Here is a 20,482-nt window from a genome sequence, read left to right on the forward strand (position 1 = left end):
AATATAAACTGATATGATTTGTAATTTTTAATGTTTCAGCCCCTTCCTTTACTCGGAATCCGGAATACTGAGAATCATTTCCTGTCTTTTAGGCAGCCATGGGTCTAAATCAAATTTTCCACTGTATAAAAATTGAATGGCAGATGTCACATAAGGTAATCGTGTGATACATCACAGTGAATCTTTAATCTATGATCATTTGTGTCAGTCATTTTATCGCTGTGGAGGAATCATACTGTTCCAGCAGAGGATAAAGAAAAATGAAAAGTTCATTGTGATGGATCATGGTCAACTGATTTATACGCCACATGGGATTAAATGTAGGCCAATTGGATGCCTGGAAAGAAGGAAGCAATATATTACAGAATAAGAAAGTATGCAGCTTATACTTGAAAACTGTTAGCAGTAAAATACAATACATAAAAATAATTATATGTCAACAAAGAAGTAGTTTCCCGCTTCATGGGGTATAGTTAAACTTTTTTCAAGTGGTAACCGACAGCTGCAGTGGTCGTGTTTCTTGTGGTGCAGCATCTTGAGAAACTTCATCTTTTGTGTGGTTTCTCGTGTCCTAGAAATTTTAAACCACAGTGTAACAGATTGACTAATGATACAGAAGGAACTTTACCGTTCCGTTTAAATTACAAAGTTTGATTTCTGAGTGGCCAGTGGAGCTCCTCAGACCTCCCTTTCGTAGTCCCGATGACTGGGTGATGATTTATCCAGCGCCTCAGCAATGATTCTGTTCTTTTTTTGGTTTGCACCATTTCTTAACGTCGTTTAAAAATATTTTCACACAGATGTGCTCCATATTTGGACATACACACGAATGTGTAATACAGTGGTCACCAACCTTTTCGAGCCCAAGATCACTTTTAAATCCAAACGTAAGCTGAGATCTACCACCCTGATATCTTCAAGAAACCCACTTAGGAGGGTGATATTTATTATTTTTGCATTTTCTGTTAAAGGCTGAATGTACGAGCATAAACATACACAAAGAAAGGCGGTTATGCAACTTTATCTATTCAATGAACAATATTAATATTAATTCATATTTGCAGCATCTGTTCAGTGCACAATATTTAGCTTCAGTTCAACACTGCAGCACAATGTTTTTTACATGGCCAAAAATATGATGATTTCCTTGTGTGAAAGTAGTCCCTTGTACTCAAATAAATACAAATACTATACAGTTTGAAGCCGTTCATATTCTGCTCCTGCAAATATGTCACAATAAAATCTCCTTTTTAAACAAAAGAATGTTTTTCCGTCAACAGAAACGCTGGGGTGGTTTTATTTTGAAACGCATACAGAAAGTGTTGCAACCACTTATGTTTGTAACATAATTTCAACAGATAAACATTAAAACTCAACTGAAAGATCATTTTCTCCGTTTATTCTTCTGTAAAACACAATGTTTATCTGTCTATGACACAAACGTATTTACAACACTTCCCGAACCCGTTTCCAAGTAAAAGGACTCCAGTGTTTCACGTTCTGAGTCCATTCATCTGTTCTAAGGTTCTATCGGGGCTTAGATTGTTATCGACAGACCGAAAGATGCGCGTCTTCATACCGTAGTATACTAATATTTACTTTAGTACATAAACCGACTTGCAGTAGATAAACTAGCAGCTCCGCCGCCTGCAGCGGACACGCTGCCATGTAAACAACCGACACAGCTGATCTGCGGCGAAACCTCAGCCAGTGAGTCCAGAGAGTTCGAGGATCACATTGAAGACCGCGAGATCGACCGGTAGATCGCGATCGACAGGTTGGCGACCACAACACTAAGATGATCTGTATCTCCTTTACTTTTAATTGACTCCTGAGTTGAGCACATGCGCGATAAACTGATGATATAAGACGGGACACTTAAGATTAAATATAGAACAATAATTTCAGGGTCATAAAAACTTCATTTACTTGAATAAATACAGAATGATTATGTATAAATTATAGTTGAGGAATGTTTCTCTATAATCAGAGTTTATCAAACCTCAGTATTCAACAGTGTTCTCAGTAGATTTATATCCAAGTCCATCCGCTGAATGAGTTCACTTCAGGTCCGTGTACACTTTCCTCTAGACGTTCCTACAGTCTGTACATCCCAAACGCTGTGGCTTTTTCATCGTAGTCCACCCAAGAAAGGTTTTCTATCCAGACACCGAGCTGATTTCCTTCCTCCAGCGTGACCACCGATCCCTGCGTGGCCGTGCACAGCCCAGTGGGGCTGCCCAGGTTGCAGTAGGCCTGCATCAAGACCTCGTCTTTCGTCGTCTCGCTCTTCCTCAGCATGACTCTGCTGAACAGGGGGCTGGTGGATCGGCTCTTGGAGAAGGTCACCCTGGAGTAGACGTAGTAGTCACCAGAATGCAGCACAGTCAGCCAGCTGCTGTAGGAGTAGTTGATGTTCTTGCGAGGTGAGTTATTCATGTCCCACTGGAGATAACCAGCTGGAGAGACACAGGGAGACGTTTATTACAGAAAATACTCATTTCATTTCAAATATGTTATTTCTATAGTTTCTTACGTGTCGATGTCGTTGCTGTTTTCCGGTCAACCACCAAGTTCGCCAAGGCTCTGTGGGAAGGTTCCTGTTTTACTGATGATAGAAATTCAGCTGGAAAAGAGAGAAAACATTTGGTCAGAGTCGTATAAATATTTTTATGCAACTTAATATATCAAATTACATTTGGGAAGAAATTAAATGAGTTTACCTTTTCCTTCAGCTAAGGAAAATCTCTCCTGTGGGAATGAATTAGGAACACAAATTAAGATTTTCCTCATATACTTATTATCTATATATCATATTATCTATAATATTAACATCATGCAATTGAAGAGCTTTCTCTCTTTGTTCACAAAATGTCTGTTATAGTAATATCACACCTCACCGGCTTGTTCAAGAGGATTTCCTGTGCTCTCAATACACAAATGCAAACCCAAGTGCGCTGCAGTTTGCAGATCAGTTACTTCATTCAGAATTTAGAATGAAAAATTATGAATTTGCAGATGAAACTGAAATATTTGTTTCATAATTATTTTTTCCTATTGATTAGTATTTAAGTTTAATAGAAATTTTAAAAAGTTGAATAACAAAAAGGGCTTTTTCCCTCAAACCATCACCTTTATATTTACAGAGTAAAATACTTGTAATGGCTTTAGTAAGTACTGCATAATGATTTTAAAAATAAATTCAGCAGTGCTAACAGCTAGGCCATGTGTAGTTAATAGATTTATTTTTACCATTTTTTCATAGTGGTACAGATAGATGAATCCTCCGACAGACAGCAGCAAATGCAGCACCGCCACGCCGACCAGGAATCGGATGAGAGTCTTGCTGTGGCTCGGTGATGGAAGTGGAGCAGGGATGAGGAGTGTCTGGGACCCGCTGAGGCGCGGAGGCACCGGCGGTGGAGCCATGCTGGTGTGGTAAGTGTTGATCATGATGGAGAGTTGTGGTGGAGTCTGCAGGAGCTGCCTGCTGTCCGTCACATCCCCACGCACCTCTGAACTGCAGCTGTCTCTGCCAACTGAGTTTTACTCTTGATACTTCCTGGAAGCTCTGAAGACTTCAACGTGCCAAATCTACAAGTGACGTGACCTTTGGTGACTTCATGTGTGAGTGTGTGTGTGTGCATGCACGTGTGTGTGTGTGCGCGTCTTCCATTCTGACAGGTTCAGCAGAATGTTACGTGAACTTGTACTACTCAATATTTCCATGTAAGTGTGGCAACACTTCTATTCTTGACAAAAATGAACAATAATCCTACAAAGTGCAGTATAATGTACTACTATTTGTTATACAGGAATAAAACTAGGCAACGTGTCACAGAGCTTGTACCCAAAGGCTTGTGCATTGAACACTCAGTGGTTTTAATGCTGTGTGTATTTCCTGAGACACAAATGACCACAGCAGCAGCAAATACATATGATCTACAGAGTCATAGGAGCAGGAAACAACACATTTACAACATGTTCTGCATCAATCTGGTCATTAAAGAAGATCTGTGTGTAGAACCACGCAGTTTAAATATTTTACGGAGTATTTATTTGGTTGTTTACTTCACAAGGTATTCAGAGGAAACAAGAATGAGTGCAGAATGCAAGTGGACAAATGCCAGATGAGCACAGGCCGATAAAAGCTTCCTGAATTCATCTCACCTCAGTTCAACTTGAAAGAGGTTTATTCAGATACATGGCGATGTCGTCACACTGCAGAATATGTGAACACTGCTCGGTCGTGGCGGCACATACAACAAGGCAAGAGGAGTAGGAGAAAACCTGGAGAAGATGCACAAGAGATGAAGAAAGAGGGGCTGTCATGGCAACAACTTGACCGAAGGGCACAGGAGCGGAGAGGATGGAGGGTGTTCGTTATGTTCCTCGGGGAATCAAAAGGACACAGAAAGTTTAGGCTAAAGTTTAGGGAAACTCTTTTTCAAGTTTTCCCAATTAGTCACCGAGTGCCGTAAAAAAGCACAAGGTTTGAGACAGCTCAGCAGATGACACTGTGTCGTGTGTCAGATTCTTTGAGTCATTTCTGAAGAGGTCAGTGCAGCGTCTCGTCTGCACGAGAACTTTTTCTCATGGAAACTTCCTCCTAGAGCTTCCACACCCAGATGTGCCTCTAAGCGAAAGGAAGGAAGGCGAAGAGAGAGTTTCTTAAAATTCATGCTTCTCATGAAATCGCTGCGATACTGAGTTACGTTTACCCAGTGAGTAGAAAACAGTCATTATTATTTGTTATTTTTGGGTTATTCAATTAAAATGTTATAATCTTCTCTTACTCCGAGATACATGTCACTTTTTGTTACTTGTTGTCAATGACATGTTTGTCTTTTACATTTTTTTATGTTGAGGAATGAAAACTTTTCACCAAAAAAACATTTGTGATTGTTTTGGGGGCTAAAATTTAAGATTCTAATGTTGAGAACTCGGTTAAAAAAACCAGTTTCATTTATCTGGTGGTGCCTCTAACCCCATTAAGGTTGTTTTAAACTTAAATATGTATAATATTCTCTTCACTGCACACAAGTATTGGACAGGGTTTCCTATTATTAAAAAAAGACTTTAAAAACCGATACTTAAAAATGACTGACACACATGAAGTCTGACAAAACATGTGCTGTAATGTGACATTACTGCAGATATTCATATCAAACCACGTTTCATATCGACATCTTTTGCATCATCTCAGTGGTTCAAAATATCCTCAACTGTAAATATATACATAGATTATTTGTATGTATAGAAATAAATACAAATAGGAATAGATTAAAGGTTTTTAAACCCTACATTTTATACTTTGTTTGACTAATTTAGTACCAGACACCATGTACGGTTAAATTCTATGTAATTGTTGAACCAGAATCAGTGCATGTTAAATTATTCCCTTTTCTCTCCATTAAATGGTGCATTACACAATATTCTCACTGGTTCTTCTGTTTCCTGTTGTTGCTGTTTATTTTAGAAAATGAAATAAAAGAAGATAGGATCAGGATTCAGAATCAAACGTCTAACTGAGAAGTCCGGGGGAATTTTATTCTTATGCAAACCACAAGAGACATTCATTGATTTTTACATTTCATGAGCGTCGGCATGAATATGCAGAGGCTGCTTTAACTTGGTGAGTCAAGCTGCAAACTTACACATAATGACATTCTTAACATGTGCTGTACATTATCGTATATGGAAGATCAGCACATGACCAAGTGAAATGTGAACTAAAGCAGAACTGCATGGGACTGAGTTTACATTCAAACGTCAGAGAATTGGATTATGGACATCCATAAAAAAATTAAAAAACTTTGTTTTAACGTCCACAGTCTGTCAGATGAAAAAGGTGAAAAACCGTCTAAGGAGTGAAATGAACAGCAAGTGTGTGACGTTCACTCTGCCGGCTGCAGGGGGCAGCGTTGCTGGAGCTGCTGTGGATTGGAGGTTGTGCGGAGCTGACAGAGGCCTGATGCTTGTGGAAGGGGTCGAGGCCTGAAGCCAGTGTCCTTGGGGTCGGGTGCACTTCTTCATGAACAGACTGAGGTTCGTCACTGCACTTCATCAGAGCCACAAAGCATCTGTAAAACTGTGGAAAAACACAGAATGCAGGAAGATCAGTGTTTGTCAGCATTGATGTGGTGTTCGGGCGATTTGCAGGTTATAAGAAGTTTGACATCCAAGCTCATTATATCAGTAACATATCAGTCAGTTACTAAATGTTAGGATATAGTCTGCTGAAACAATACTTATACTCTATCTAGAGATCAATTTGTTAGTTTACTCAAGACAAATATTGAATGTGTTTAAGCAGAAACCATAGACTGTATTTAAAGATGGATGTCGTGTGTCCACTTCCTCCGGCTTGACCAATCATGAGTCAGTCTCGGCTGTCAATCATGATGTTTCACCCCTTTTTTATCGCATTAAATAACTAATTAAAACCAAACCTACTGGGAAATTGAGCACTTGGAAAAAGATCAGTGTGATAAGATCTACCTCAAATGACAGAAGACATACACAAAAATCTGCGTAACGTGAACTTTGACTTATTAGTTGGTTCATGTGCCATCGATCAACATGGAGGATTTATGCGTTATACTGCCTCATGTCGCCCACAGTCTATGAAAGAAGCAAAAGGTCACATATTGCTGCGGGGGAAGGAAAGCTCTTATGTGTGGGAGAGAAATCTTGTGTATCTACTTGCGGCACTTTTCTGTTTGGTTCTGTTGTGTGTCTTTGTAGCATATTTGTCTATTCAGCTTATTTTGTGTATTTGCCAAATTGATGAGGAGGTTTTCTTGCTTATGCCTAAACAGGAGCCTGTCATCCAGTGTGATGAACATAACAGCTGATAAGTTGTTATCGAGAAACACTGAGAGTAAAAAGACTGAGCTTCTCCTCCGTGAATGTCTCTCTACCTTTCTCTCCACTTCACAGTTTACAGACACAGCTGAGCAGACATATTTATACTTTAACCAACAGATCTTACATAGCGTACATCATCGTTCCTCACCCCCCCCCGGCCCGGGTCGCTCACCTGGTTGTTGAAGAACATGTAGATCACAGGGTTGATGACGGTGCTGAACTTGGCCAGGACCGAGGGCACCACACTGGCCATGGGAGTGACCATTCCCAGCCAACCGAAGGTGGCAATCAGGGCCATGATGCCGTAGGGCATCCAGCACAGCATGTAGAAGGACACCATGGACAACACCATCACCAAGATGTGCTGCTCTCTGCGCTGAGCGGCCAGCAGGTTGATCTTACCCGCCTGGAGACAAATGGAAAAATAATCAGAATCAGGGTTTATTGCCAAGTTGGTTGACACATTCAAGGGATTAGCTTTTTTTTTTTGATGGGTGCTGGATCAACAAATAATTTCTCTATACATCTGCCTGAATGCTGAACCATGGTGTAACTCTAACTCTCCCTATTTTCACCATAGACGCCTCAAATAACTAGGGTTCATGATGACTATAAATGTGATTTTGTATTTTGTGCTCCGTTTTAATATCTACTTTGATATGTGTATATTCTGTATTGCTGATACATCACTTGATTACTTTAAAATGGATTGTGGGTATTTAAGATGGCAACTTTGTTTGAGTAGAGCTATTTTGTGCTCTTCACGAATTGTTCCCTAACTTTTCCAGAAACAAAATGAGAGCTGACAGTTGGTTGAGGAGAAAGTGTGAATTTGTCCGTGCAGTGTGCGACGTGTGAGTGTCGGCTGGAACGGTTGATCTAACGTGTCAGACTCAGTAATGGACATGTCGCAGTAACCATAGAGACACTCATCAAAGCAACACTAGACGGTTAAAGTGTGTCCAGCAGCTCCACTGTGTTCCATTACATCGGACCTGCTGGTTTCCCCCGCTCTAGTGCAGCTGTGGGCTAAAATTAGCTCAGATACTGAGCTAACGTTGTCCACAGAGAAGCTTCTCAGTTAAATCCTAATAAAACTGTTTTTTATTGCTTCTCTTCAAACATCACTCATGACATATGGGCGCTGCAGAATTGTGCTTTACTACATGAATGTAAATAAATTATTTTTTGTTATCATCGAATTTTGGTGGGGATCCAGGAATAATTCATGTGTCTTAATGAAAATAATCAGGTTTATAATCATGTTTAGGGGACTGGTATTTATGAGTGTGCGCAATTTGGTGCAGATCAAAATAAAAATCTGGATTTAGTGAATTTAAATGTGGTTTCATCTGTTGGGCCTTGCGCTCTACTGAGTAAGATTCTATTCTTGTAATATAGTCTAAAAAAAACTGTCAGGAAATGTGTCCATTGGCAATAAACAGGACACAGTTATATGAGAATAAATCTCAAAGGTGTGTGGGTTCATGGAGGAAGCTTTGTCAACAGCATCATGGACACAATCTCAGAGCGATGTTGCCATGCAGAGGAGAAAGTATATAAATCCAAGCTGGATCCACACTGATGCTGCTGATGTAAATGTCATGTGTCCCTCTGACGTGTCCGCTTCAGTCACCTCGGAGAAGGCGGCTGAAGAATCCACACGCTGATTGCTCAGTTTCTAAGAAAAGAGCTCCCAGTCAGAGGGCGATGGGCGAGCCACCATTCGAGGGTATACAGTAATCATGTCTGCAAAGCCCCTCCGTGCGCTGACTCCCTCGGGTGCATTAATAGCAGGTATCCACTAGTAACAGGTTGCTTCCCTGATCTAAAAATACCTCCCATAGGTGATTCATAGGCGCAGTAGCAGAAAAGGGCAGAGGGGCCCCCAACATCAATTGATTGCTCTTTATTAACATTTAATTGTGTGTCTGGCAGGTTTACGTAACCCACACCGAGCTGCAGATGAGTCACTCTCTGGAAACTGAGAGGGGGTCATTGCCCTCGGGAAGGAAGCCGGGCTCTGAAACCTCGCTCGCCCGAAGATGTGGCTGCTCGGTCCTTCTCATGCTGGATAAATGGATTGTAAGATAGCCAACACTGATTTGCAGCTTTTGGCATTATCTGCTCCTCGAAAACACATGAGCGAGTGTTGATGGGAGTGTGAGAGGCATCACTCAACCTCCGAGCTGCCATCTGATGCCCAAAGAATACCTTGACAGCTCAAGAGGCACCGTGAAGCCCACTTCACGAGACCGATTAAGGCTTCATATGGCACTTTCAGCACTTTACCCTGAGCAAATTACAGCTGGGTGCCGTATGTATCTCACACTGAACCTATAGAAATGTGTGTGTTGTTTACTGTCAGGGGGAAACACAGCCGAAGGTAATTTAGCCATGTGTATATACAATATTATATATAAACACCAATACAGTCACACCAATTTCTGTGACATAACAAGAGCCGGCAAGTGGTGACATGGAAACACTCAGTTCGAGCAGCAACTAAAGCATCTGAAGCTTTGAAAGAGACAGAACAGAAAGCACACACAGGCTTTAAATCGGATCTGTTATCTGTTTTCAGTGATTTTCTCCCGTGAGCTATTTCATATCAGGGCATTGCCACTCCCACCTGAACAATCATGAGAAACAATGTCCTTGATACACAAAACACAAAAACTATGCTTTGTCTCTTGAGCTAAACTTTGTATTGTTTGCCCTGATTTTTTAAAAATGGTTTCATTCTTTATTTCATTTGTTGCAGGCATATGTCTAGTGTCTCTGCTTCTACTTTACCTGAAGAGTTAACAGCCTGTGTCTAAAACGTTAGCAGGAAGGTAACTAAAAAGCTTCAGGGGCGTCAACTGGTGTGTTGACATTTCTTGTCTTCTGAGTTTTTATATCCCTTATAAATGAAACTGACAACGAAACTATTCATAACTTATGCTTTATTAAAACATACGTGTTCTGTGTAATTTCAGTCCTATGACATGTTCAACCAACCGATCTGTGTAAGCGTGTACCAGACCGACATGCACTCACCCTCCTGATTGCAAACAGGATTCGTCCATAGGAGTAGACCATGAGCAGAAGGGGCAGCAGCAGACAGAAGATGAAGAGACACAACACGTACGACACGCTGGTGGGCGAGCGGAGGTGCCACTGGACTGAGCATGTGGTGCCCGGTCCCTCGGGCCCGTAGCTGCTCCAACCCAGTAAAGGCGGCACGGTCCAGAGGAGAGAGTAGAGCCAGGAGCCTCCGACACAGAGCCAGGCCTTCCTGAAGTCCGAGATGTCGACCTGGGTGGAACGCAGCACGGTGGTGTAGCGCTCATAGGAGAGAATGGACAGGGACACCAGGGAGACGATCCCTTATGGAGCAAGAGAGGAGAGATCAGAGTAGATCAGGTTTATAAGAGAGCAACTTATACTTCTTACTCTCCCTCTTCTAACAACTCCACACTGGTTCCAATGAACGAGGAACAGTTGGTCTGAATCAACCTGCTGACTGCAACTGAGATGTTCTCTGTCAAATCAGACCTTTAACTTTCTCGAGGGTGTGAAAGCAGAATAAGAAATAAATAGTTGAAATGAATTCATTAAATGCAAAAATCATTGCTTGTCCGGCTTTTATTCTTCCAAGTAAAAACATGAAAGTTGTGGCTTTTTCTTAACAATGAACAAAGATCTTGAAATTTATACATGTTTTGTGATACGATGACTATTCAAAACTGTCGTGGGAAGCTGTGTGTGAGCATCATTCTTCTTTTTTTGTGACAGGAAACCTTAAGGCCACTAGACCGTCATAGAAAACTCCATCCTATCAGCTGCTGTCTGTTCCTTGTCATTGTGTACCGCTCACAGAATGACAACGTCGGCTGAACCGCCTCTTTGCTCCAGACTGAAATATCTGAGCAACTGTCTGATGAATTGAAATGACATTGATGAACTGACTTTTCCTCCAACATGAGGTTTCATACTCGTGGTTTATAAGAGAAATGTCTCAACAGCTGCTGAAGGGATCGACATGAAAGTTGGTACAGATATTTATGCCGACTCTAACATTCCCTTTGTCATCATCTCATTAATACATATCCCAGAATGCTGTCAGATCTCCAGCACACAAAAGGTTTGAATCTTACAACTATATAACTTTTCATCTAAATGAATTGTTTAATATTAAAAACACGAGTTTCACCGTCAAATTCTCTTAGATTTTAGAGTGAAATAGTTCTTTCATGTTAATAATGTTTGTGAATGTGTGTGATAGTTGGAGAACTTTCCTTTGCTAGTTTGCTTTTGCTGTTATTGTGTTCCCATGCATTTTTTATTTCTTCTTAATTACTTATTCTTTAGGTTTTTCTATGCTTCCGTAAACCACTACGAACTCCCACATGTCTGCCTGGTGTTATATAAATAAACTATATGAAAGTTTATGTGTGTGTGTTTGTGTGACTCATCAACAAGTTTGTCTTTTGTACAACAATTTAAAAAAAAACAGGATGCACATTTCTATCTCGGCTGCAGAAAACCTTCAACTGAAAGCGTGTGTGTGCTGAGGAGATCAAGAGAGTGAAACTCAAGTAAATCTGTCAAATGACATGTTCTCACTTTGACACAAGATGAATAGATTGCAGCGGTACTCTATGTCACCGTCACTGGCTTCCTGTCGTGAATCTCGCTGCTGTCTTTGGTCTTAGTTTCCTTAAAAGAGACAATTAATTGAAATAAATGGTAGAATGGGACACCTACACAGTCCCACGTGGTTATTGTGGGTTTTATTTAACCAGTGGTAGCGGTGGAAAATAACTAAGTAAAGTACATTTACTCAAATGCCGCTAAACCTCTGGGTACAAAATTACCATGAAAAATATAAAAATACCTGAGTAAATGCATTTCAGCTACTTCCCTCCACTGGTTAAATACTGTGAACTCTTTATGGTTCTTATGAGTCAAGTATCTGAAATATTTGGTTGAATCTGACACCAACACAGTTCATTTGGTTTTATTTAACCTTTGGAGTTAAGTCATCTTTTCTCAAGCACTGTTGAGGTTTGAGTTTCATGTGACCCACAAAGAGAGATACTATTATTATGACTCCAGCAGATGGACTGTACAACTACATTTTACTCTGAATTACATTGCACAGAAGGATTTAGGAGCAGATTTAACAAAAGAGATTTTTGATGTCATACATCAATTACGATAAAACAGAATCACTCTTAAAGTGACTTAGTGCTTTTATTTTGATATCTGATATTTAGCTGATAACAGATTTGCACGTTGCAGTTTTGATTTGTAACAGTTTGAATGCAGGACTTAAGGTTGTAAATAAGAATTCTTGTACAATGATACTGCTTCAGTCCTATTATCAAAATGATCTAAATACTTCTCCCACAACTATCTTTAACAAAAACGTCATCATCCAAATCCAGTTAACAAAGTCAGTTACCATGTTTGACTTTGTCAAAGATGATTTTGATATCTGATGTTAGGCTGATATTGGATTTGCACTTTAACTTTGATAAAACTTTGAATTCAGGACTTTAGCCTGTGAATAAGTAATTTTGCTAAAGTACTTTTATCAAAGCTCTAAATGTTTCTTCTGCCATTGTCTTGACAAAATCACCAAATCATCAAAATGAATCTTTAACAAGTCAGTCTCCAGGTTTGGCTTTATTAAAGATTATTTTAATATCTGATGTTTAGTTTTACTTTGGTGACATTTTGTATACAGGATGTAAATAGGTGATTTTATACAGCAGTACTGCTGCAGTACTATTTATTCCACCTCTGTCTGTATTAACAAAATCATGAAGTCATTTAAACAAGTCAATCACCCGAAATTTGCCTTAAAGATTATTTTGAAAATCTAATAACTAGCTGACTATGGATTTTCCCTTTTACTCTGGTAAAACTTTGACTTCAGGACTTTAGGTTGTAAATGAGTCATTTTATACAAAAGTACTGCTACAGTATTAAAGGTTTGACTATTTCTTCCACGTCTTGTCAAAATCATCTCTACCAAAGTCAAACATGAATTTTTAACTTTCTGAATTCATCATAAAACTCACGAGTGGGTGGAAAACCACAGACAGAAAGTTTTGTGTCTGCTCTCACGTGTGACTCACCGAAGAGCGAGTTGGCGAAGCCGTACCACTTGCAGCCGTGCTCCCCAATGAGCCACCTCCCCTGCAGACTGGCAGCGAAACTGAAGGGAGTCCCGAACACGCAGACCAGGATGTCGCTGAGGCTGATGTTGAGCAGGATGAAGTTGATGGGCGTCCACAGCGAGCGGAACTTGGCGAAGACTAGCAGAGCGAGCAGGTTGTTGAGGATCCCCGCCACCAGGATGAAGCCGAGGCAGACGGCCACCACCGTGTGGCCGCTCCGGCTCAGGCCACCGGGGCTCAGGCCACCGGGGCTCTGGGACGCCGCCGCCGGGGAGTCCCGCAGGGAGAGGTCGGTGCTGGGGCCGGAGGTGGAGTGGGAGCTGTCCGCGGTGCTGAAGTTGCAGCCGCGTATGAGGACGACCATAGCAGAGAGAGGAGGAGGAGAGGAGGATGAGAGGAGGAGGAGAGGAGGAGGAGAGGAGCAGGAGAGGAGCAGGAGGGGAGCAGGACAGGAGCAGGAGAGGAACAGGAGAGGAGCAGGACAGGAACAGGAGAGGAGCAGGAGAGAAGCAGGAGGGGAGCAGGACAGGAGCAGGAGAGGAGCAGGACAGGAGCAGTAGAGGAGCAGGAGAGAAGCAGGAGAGGAGCAGGACAGGAGCCAGACAGCAGCCGGAGAGGAGCTGGACTCACACACTGTCCTACACAGCCCCGATGCAACTGCTCCACATGCTGCGAGGGCCGCTACTGCACAGTTAGAAGAGAGTGTACTTTGCCCTGTGCTCTTCTTTATACCTGCACACTTATAATAAACGCACCCCCCACCTCCCCACTCCTGTTCTCCACACTCTCTCCTCCCCTTTCTTCCTCAGAATCTCCCCTGGTATTATAATGAGTCCTTTTGATCCCAGTGGCCTGTGTTAATAGAATGAATCCCACCAATTTATTGCTTTCCGGCTGCAGGTGCAATGTCTTTCTGAGCGTATGTGCAGACGTGAATCAAATTTGCACGGTCACACTGACTTCCATCGGATTCCTTCCATTGGAGTTTTCACGACAGATATAGGCCAGATCAAGCGATTGTCCCAAAATGAAGTTCTAATTATACACCAGAGAGAGAATTACTTGTGGCGTTCCGCTTCAGAGACACAAACTTTGGCTGCATGGTTTTGCTAAGCCATGCGTTTCATATTCAGTGGTGCTTTCTGTGCAGGACTGCTCTTGTGTGTAGGAGCTTAGTCAACTGTGCACAAAGTAAATCACCAACAAAGAAGCATTCCCACCTGTTCAGCATTTTCTTTTCCACACGGCCAACCTGTGTTTTGTGTCCTCTAAATAAACTTTTACCTCACTGCACCGACTTGTTCTCATTCATTTCTTCTTTGTGTGAACTTATGGAGACTTCAAAGCCATTAAAGATAGGTGATCCATGCAGAGAGTCAAAATCTAAGTTGGCAAAGTTCACTTTCTGTTGCAGATCAATGCAGTGAAAACATCTGCGCTCCCAGCTGCCTTGTTCACAGCAATCGATTAAGTCTCATATCGGTATGAACAATACATGTGCCTGTGTCTGTGTAGCAGCAATCAGTGCATGGAGGCACGGTAGCGAGATACCGCTGATACACATGCTGGACTAATCACAAGTCAATCTCAGCTGTCAATCATGACCTTTTGTATAATCAAATTACTAATAAATAAATAAACCTATCAGAAACATGACAATTAGAACATACACCAGTGTTATAAGAAATAACTAAAATGACAGAAACCACTTTGAGAAAAATGTATTTGTATTTGTTTGGTTCATGTCCCAGGAGGCAGGATTTATGACCTATACTGCAGTCAGCCACCAGGTGGTGATCGAGATGCATTGGCTTCACTTTGGGGAGCCTCATGTCATCCATCTTCATATAGTCTAAATTTAAAATAGAAAACACAATGGCATTCCTCAGACAATATTACAGTGAAGTATAAAGGATGTGTAAGTTGTTACTTTAATAACAAAGAAAAAGCTGTCTCCCTTTTTTCTGACCCTGATGTTCTTACTTTATTGTTTTTCATTAGAACCAGATGAAAGAACACAAACACTGAATGAAGTTGTTTTTATTTTTATCCAACATTACTTTTAATCACTGCCCATGATGCACTTGTGGAATCTAAAGATTACAGTACGACCGAGGAGGGGGCGGTGACGTCACTGTGCTGTTCGATCTGTTCTGATCTCTGTAAATCTCAGATGTAATTGTCACCGGTGTCAAATGTTCTTCTAATAGGCGCTCGCCTTTATACTCCTCTTGAGTAGGAAGATAGAGGGATTTTTTGTCTCAGATGTTCTCTTTACACAGTATTTTTACTCCCTCTAGTTCATTTTTATATCTGTCGCACATCCTGTACATATTGGTTATTGTATCTTTGGATGTTTTAGTTGTTTGCTTTACGAGTTGTGTGATTTCTCAAACTGTCAGTGATACGGTTGATAACTTTCCTTTCTTCACACTTCTTCCTCTTCTTTCACGAGTTTCCAGCAGCTACAACGAAGAATGATTTTAACAAACAGAGGTGACGTGGCCCCTCAGGTCTGTGAAATCCTTTTAGACAGTCAAGGACAGTGTCATGATTGTTTTGTTTGGAATGCGTTATCTCGATGATGCTGTCTGGTGTGAAGCTAAAGGAGCTGCATTTTTCAAATATAGAAAAATGAGGGTCACGCAGACTGAATGTCCGTCGACAAAGAGAATGAGAAACTCGTATTTGCAGAAAACAGTTACAGAACCAGAGAACAGTGCTTCTGTTTGCAGCCCCCTTCTCTTACAAAGCTTTAAGTTAACAGATTCTGATATAAACTATCTTAACTGTTTCGTGATTTCGTTGCAGATTCAGGATCGCAGCTCTGGCTACTGTGGATTCACAATAATGAATCAATCATGATTCATTATTGTGTGCATCACTGGTAATACCTCAAACATTACAAGTGTCATTACTGCTCCCCTCATTTCTTTCACACATTTTGTATAAATACTTTAAACATTAATACACTGTCTTGAATGTTATCGATAATGTTATATTGTCGACGTGCTCTGTTTCACGTGGAATCTGTTGCACCCCTCCGTCCTGGGAGAGGGATCCCATCCCTCACTTGTGGCTCTCTGAGGTTTCAACATTTGTTCTCCTGTTTGGTTGTTTTTATACAGTTTGAACCAAATTTTAACCATACTTTTTTTTTTATATATAACGTTTTAATACTATGTGCATTGCAGTGCCTTAGAAGTGTCCCACGAATCCTCGCTTCATTCTGATGTGATCCACTGGAGCATCTCCTGAAGTTGTGCCCCAACTGCTGGCAAGGGTACCAGACCTTTGTCGTCATGGTTACAATATTAACTTTAAGTTAATGGAACAATCGTGGTTTGAATCACAGACTGGTTAAGTTATGTTTACACACAAAAGCTGCAAGAAGTGCTTTGCTAACTGTCCAGTATTTGTATTTATTCACAAGACATTTTATTTCATAATGTCTCATCTGTGTATTCATTAAGAATTTACCACCTTAAATGTCCATAGTATCAATAAGTAAAAATAAATCATGTGCACGAGTGGAAGATGTATTCAAATCATTTAATTTAAGCAGAAGTTGCAGTAAGACACAATAAAAATACCCAATTACATATAAAAATCCTGACTTATGAGTTTTACTGTAGTAAAAGTATTATCAGTAAAATCTTCTTCACAAATTTAAAGTAAAATAATTGATTGTGCAGAAAAACGTCTTTTAGTTTTATCTTATTTTTCGATTATTATTGCTACATTAACATATAATTGCTAGTTTAATGCTGTAGTCGTGTGAGGTGAAGCTAATTTGACTTCTTCACTCTGCTGGGTAGTTTACTCGACAGTAGCTTTATGAATATTTAATATGGTGTCAACCTGCCACTAGATGCCACTATTTTTCAATTTGTGTTGTCTCCCGTCCAGTGTTAACATTTTTTTTTTTTTATACTTTTACTTTACTTTTGATACAAAATTACAGAAAACTATTTATTAAGATTATATGACTGTCCCCTTTTGGATATGTAAAAATATTAACAACTAAAGCTCATCCAGGTGAACTGCAGACCGATATTAACAACAATATTTTTACACTGAAAAGTCTCACAATGTAATACTGGTCTAGTTACTGGTGTAGGTCCACTAACATAAGATATAAGAGAATGCCCTTTGTCCAACTTCACCGCAAAGGAAGAAACAACAGTGCTCCGAGATCTACCAGAGGAATGACAGAGTTGAAGAACAGGTTTGTCAGAGAGTGTTCCCTTCCAGAAGGCTTGTTCCAGGTAATACATACTGAGGTACTGAGTTCATTTTCGTGAGAAGTGCAGAGAGCGAGCCAGGGAATGGAAGTGCTGCTGTTTCTTTCGTCTTTGTGAGTTCTCCCATGACACTTCGAGGTCTGTTTGACAAAAACACATCTGGCTGCTCCTCGACTGAAGAGTAAGCCAGCTGTTGTAACTCAGTGTCGCGTGGTTGAAGACGTTACTGTCTCTGCTGCTCCAGTCGCTCGCTCTTCAATACCAGTATAAGTCCTTCTTGTCCAGACGACGCTCTGACAGAGAGGAGACAAAATCCCAGCATTTCTAAACAACTCACGATCACCCACACTGTTGAAAATTACAGCCTAATTAATATGTTGTTATCTTTTTCAAACAGTAGCAGAACAAGATGCAAGAAATTCCTGTGCAGATACAAGGAAATGAACAAGAAAGTTTTCCAGATCTTACTGTCAATTCAAAGATTCCTAACAAGAAATTCCCAAAGACGTCCACACTGATTTGAGAATGACAGGTTGTCTGCTGTCCAATGATAACCTACATAAGTGCCTCCGTACTGACTGACTCTGAATCTGGTGCATAATGGCACATAATCACTGCTTTTATGTAAAGATGTACTGCAGCATGCCTGCTTTATGCAGCACGAGCAACAAATGAACAGGAATGTGCTCTGAAGATGACCAGTAAGATATTTTAGTTTAATTGCCGTCACTCAAGTGATTTGTTAATGCTTTCCCAGTAAGAATGCACTTGCTACTTATCAGTTGTGTACTGCCGGAGCATAGAAACACAAGCATGCACTTCAAAGAAGGAACATTGGTTATGTGCCTCTGAAGCTGATAAGGAGTTGAATTCCAGCAAAAGATTGAAACAACACTTTGAATTAATTTCACTTTCATTACGCAACCTGTGATACTGGGGGATGTAATCATCAGATGCTAACATCTGCCCCGTATCTAAGAGTCATTTTTAATAACCAATCATTACCTACTATACATTATTGATTTTGTTCCTTTCTCGGACTGCACAATTCTTGGCACCAAGTTATATTATTATTACTGCTTTATCAGTTTCTCCATCTGAGGTCCGATGCTGCGGCTGCAGGCTTACCAGGTTCAAATCCCACAGCGGGGTCCACGGACTCTCTGAACCCCTGAGGCACGGTCCAGCTTGGCAGCAGCTCTGGCTTGGAGCTGGAGGCCATGCTGGGTCCCATCTCACCCCTGTCACTGTGCAGCAGGTTGAGCAGGGATGTGGCGTATTGTTGTCCAGTTAGGCTCAACCCTTGCGGGGTCAGGGAGTATGCAATGGGCGGCAGACCTGAGCCCTCTCCTGGCCGGGCTGCGAGCGAGTGCCACGAACCGGGGGGAGTTTCGTCCGCGGTGCTGAATGTCAGGAGACGTCCCGCGGCAGGAGGGGCCTGTGACTCAGTGTAAGGGTCAACAGCCCTGCCCTGACATGAGCTGGTGTTCTCTGCAGGGGGCAGAAGAAGAGAGAAGCCATGAAGTTGAATAGAATCGCACATCTTGTTTGTTTGTCACTCACTGTTATGTGCTCACCAAGTTTGATACTTTTCCTCATTTTTTTTGTCTTCACTACCGGAGCCTTGGCCTTGCAGACCCTACTGAGGGCTCGGGTGAAGTGAGCGTCCACCATGCTGTTGATGTCGCCCTGGAAGTAAGTCAGGATGACACCCCGAGAATGCTCCTCCACCTTCACAGCCATCGGGCTTTCTGTTCTGTCCTCCATGGGTCAGCTGGGACTGAACACAGAGACAAAACCTATCGCTGTTGACGAGTACTGTCAAAGTCAAGAGGGAAGATTTCCTCCTCATCTTCACATGAAACCTAACTTGCCCTGGATGATTCAAGCCATGAACAGCCGGCTGTCTCTAACTGTCCTGCTTCCCATAAAGTGTCCAAACGATTCACACAAACTCAGCCAGTCAGACAGTGAGGTCCACCTTTCATTTCAGTAGATTTGTTAAGTATAGTAACATCTTACACTCACATGAATGGAAATATGTACAAAGAGCATAGAGATGTCAACATTAGCATGAAGCTCTTTTGTAATCTGTGAAAAATGAGCAGCGGTTTGCAGTTTTTTAAAGTGGGTCATTATCTTATCATCTTTTGAATTTGAAATATACTGTGTATTTAAAAGAAATGGTGAAATAAAAGTATTTTTTATGTATTATTATATTATATAAAGCCCCCATGAACTTCCTAACCTGACTTTTGAGCAAAGAACCAGAGAGTGCATCATTCACATGTTACTTGCATTTCTTACCTGACCTGATGTTTGACCGAAGACGACCAGACACTGAGTCCTTGCATCGACTGGTGGATCAGAGTGAAGGTGAACAGCAGCAGCAGCAAATGTTGTTGGAGGGAATATCACCTGGTTTCCGAGTCATCGATAAGATTCGAAGAAGCGACAGCTGTTGCCGTACTTTTCTTCCTCTACTCTACACACACAACATTTCGCTCGCCGATCCTCCAAGTGTACATGATGTGTTGGACTGGCAGGGCGTGTGATGCTTCATAGACGCAGACGGCTATGAGCAGAATGTCATCCGGCAAGTTCCTCCAGAAACTGAATGACAGCTTATTAAAACATTCCTCAGCCACAGTGACAAGAAGTCAAAGAGCAGCTTTGAGGTGATTCATTAGATGATTGCAGATAAGACTAATGTTATTTCAGATTCAGATGTTAGATAATACAGGTTTATACCAATTGTACTTATGACATAAAACTTTTTTTTTGACAACCAATGACCTCCTTACAATTTTCATGGCTTCCGTGGTTGACTTATGAAATCTTGTTTCCTTGTTTAGAGGACTAAACTTTGTATTTTGTGTCATTCATAACAGATCAAACACAATAATGTGGCTTTTTTATCATTGATAACAAATAAAGATTTAGTCTGGACTAGAATAAAAGTAAAATTTATATTTTTCGTCTGGTCACTGTGCAGATTAGTAGTAATGGAAATGTAAAAATATGTTAATAAAACTGAATCGTGGCATTAGACAATATCCCCAAATGAAAAAGTAGAAGCAGAACAAACAAGAAAAAAAGAAAAACTTACTGAAAAAACATTGAAACATGACAGCAACTGTACAGAGAGATGATTTAATATCTTACAAATTACAACAATATGCTTTTAAATTTCAT

The 20,482-nt window shown here is 41.0% G+C and overlaps 3 protein-coding genes across 3 annotated transcripts; all 3 read right to left on the reverse strand.

Moving 5' to 3' along the window:
* Positions 1 to 1,346: 1,346 nt before the first annotated feature.
* On the reverse strand, positions 1,347 to 3,569 carry cd40lg (CD40 ligand). The gene is made up of 4 exons (XM_035160603.2): positions 3,253 to 3,569; positions 2,724 to 2,751; positions 2,537 to 2,626; positions 1,347 to 2,459 (listed from the first exon to the last, which is right to left on the reverse strand). The coding sequence occupies exons 1-4, from the start codon at positions 3,451 to 3,453 to the stop codon at positions 2,098 to 2,100; spliced, it is 681 nt and encodes a 226-aa protein (XP_035016494.2). The 5' UTR covers positions 3,454 to 3,569; the 3' UTR covers positions 1,347 to 2,097.
* A 2,277-nt stretch (positions 3,570 to 5,846) lies between these two features.
* Positions 5,847 to 13,407, reverse strand: tmtops3a (teleost multiple tissue opsin 3a). Its single transcript, XM_035160602.1, has 4 exons — positions 13,002 to 13,407; positions 9,913 to 10,241; positions 7,043 to 7,276; positions 5,847 to 6,091 (listed from the first exon to the last, which is right to left on the reverse strand). Exons 1-4 carry the CDS (start codon positions 13,405 to 13,407, stop codon positions 5,864 to 5,866), a joined length of 1,197 nt encoding a protein of 398 aa, XP_035016493.1. The 3' UTR covers positions 5,847 to 5,863.
* Positions 13,408 to 15,067: 1,660 nt separating this feature from the next.
* vgll1 (vestigial like family member 1) lies at positions 15,068 to 19,813 on the reverse strand. Its single transcript, XM_035160567.2, has 4 exons — positions 19,595 to 19,813; positions 18,865 to 19,067; positions 18,416 to 18,778; positions 15,068 to 17,580 (listed from the first exon to the last, which is right to left on the reverse strand). Exons 2-4 carry the CDS (start codon positions 19,052 to 19,054, stop codon positions 17,543 to 17,545), a joined length of 591 nt encoding a protein of 196 aa, XP_035016458.1. The 5' UTR covers positions 19,055 to 19,067; positions 19,595 to 19,813; the 3' UTR covers positions 15,068 to 17,542.
* Between the last annotated feature and the right edge of the window lie 669 nt (positions 19,814 to 20,482).

Source organism: Hippoglossus stenolepis, chromosome 7 (assembly GCF_022539355.2).
Source record: "Hippoglossus stenolepis isolate QCI-W04-F060 chromosome 7, HSTE1.2, whole genome shotgun sequence".
Lineage (NCBI taxonomy): Eukaryota > Metazoa > Chordata > Actinopteri > Pleuronectiformes > Pleuronectidae > Hippoglossus > Hippoglossus stenolepis.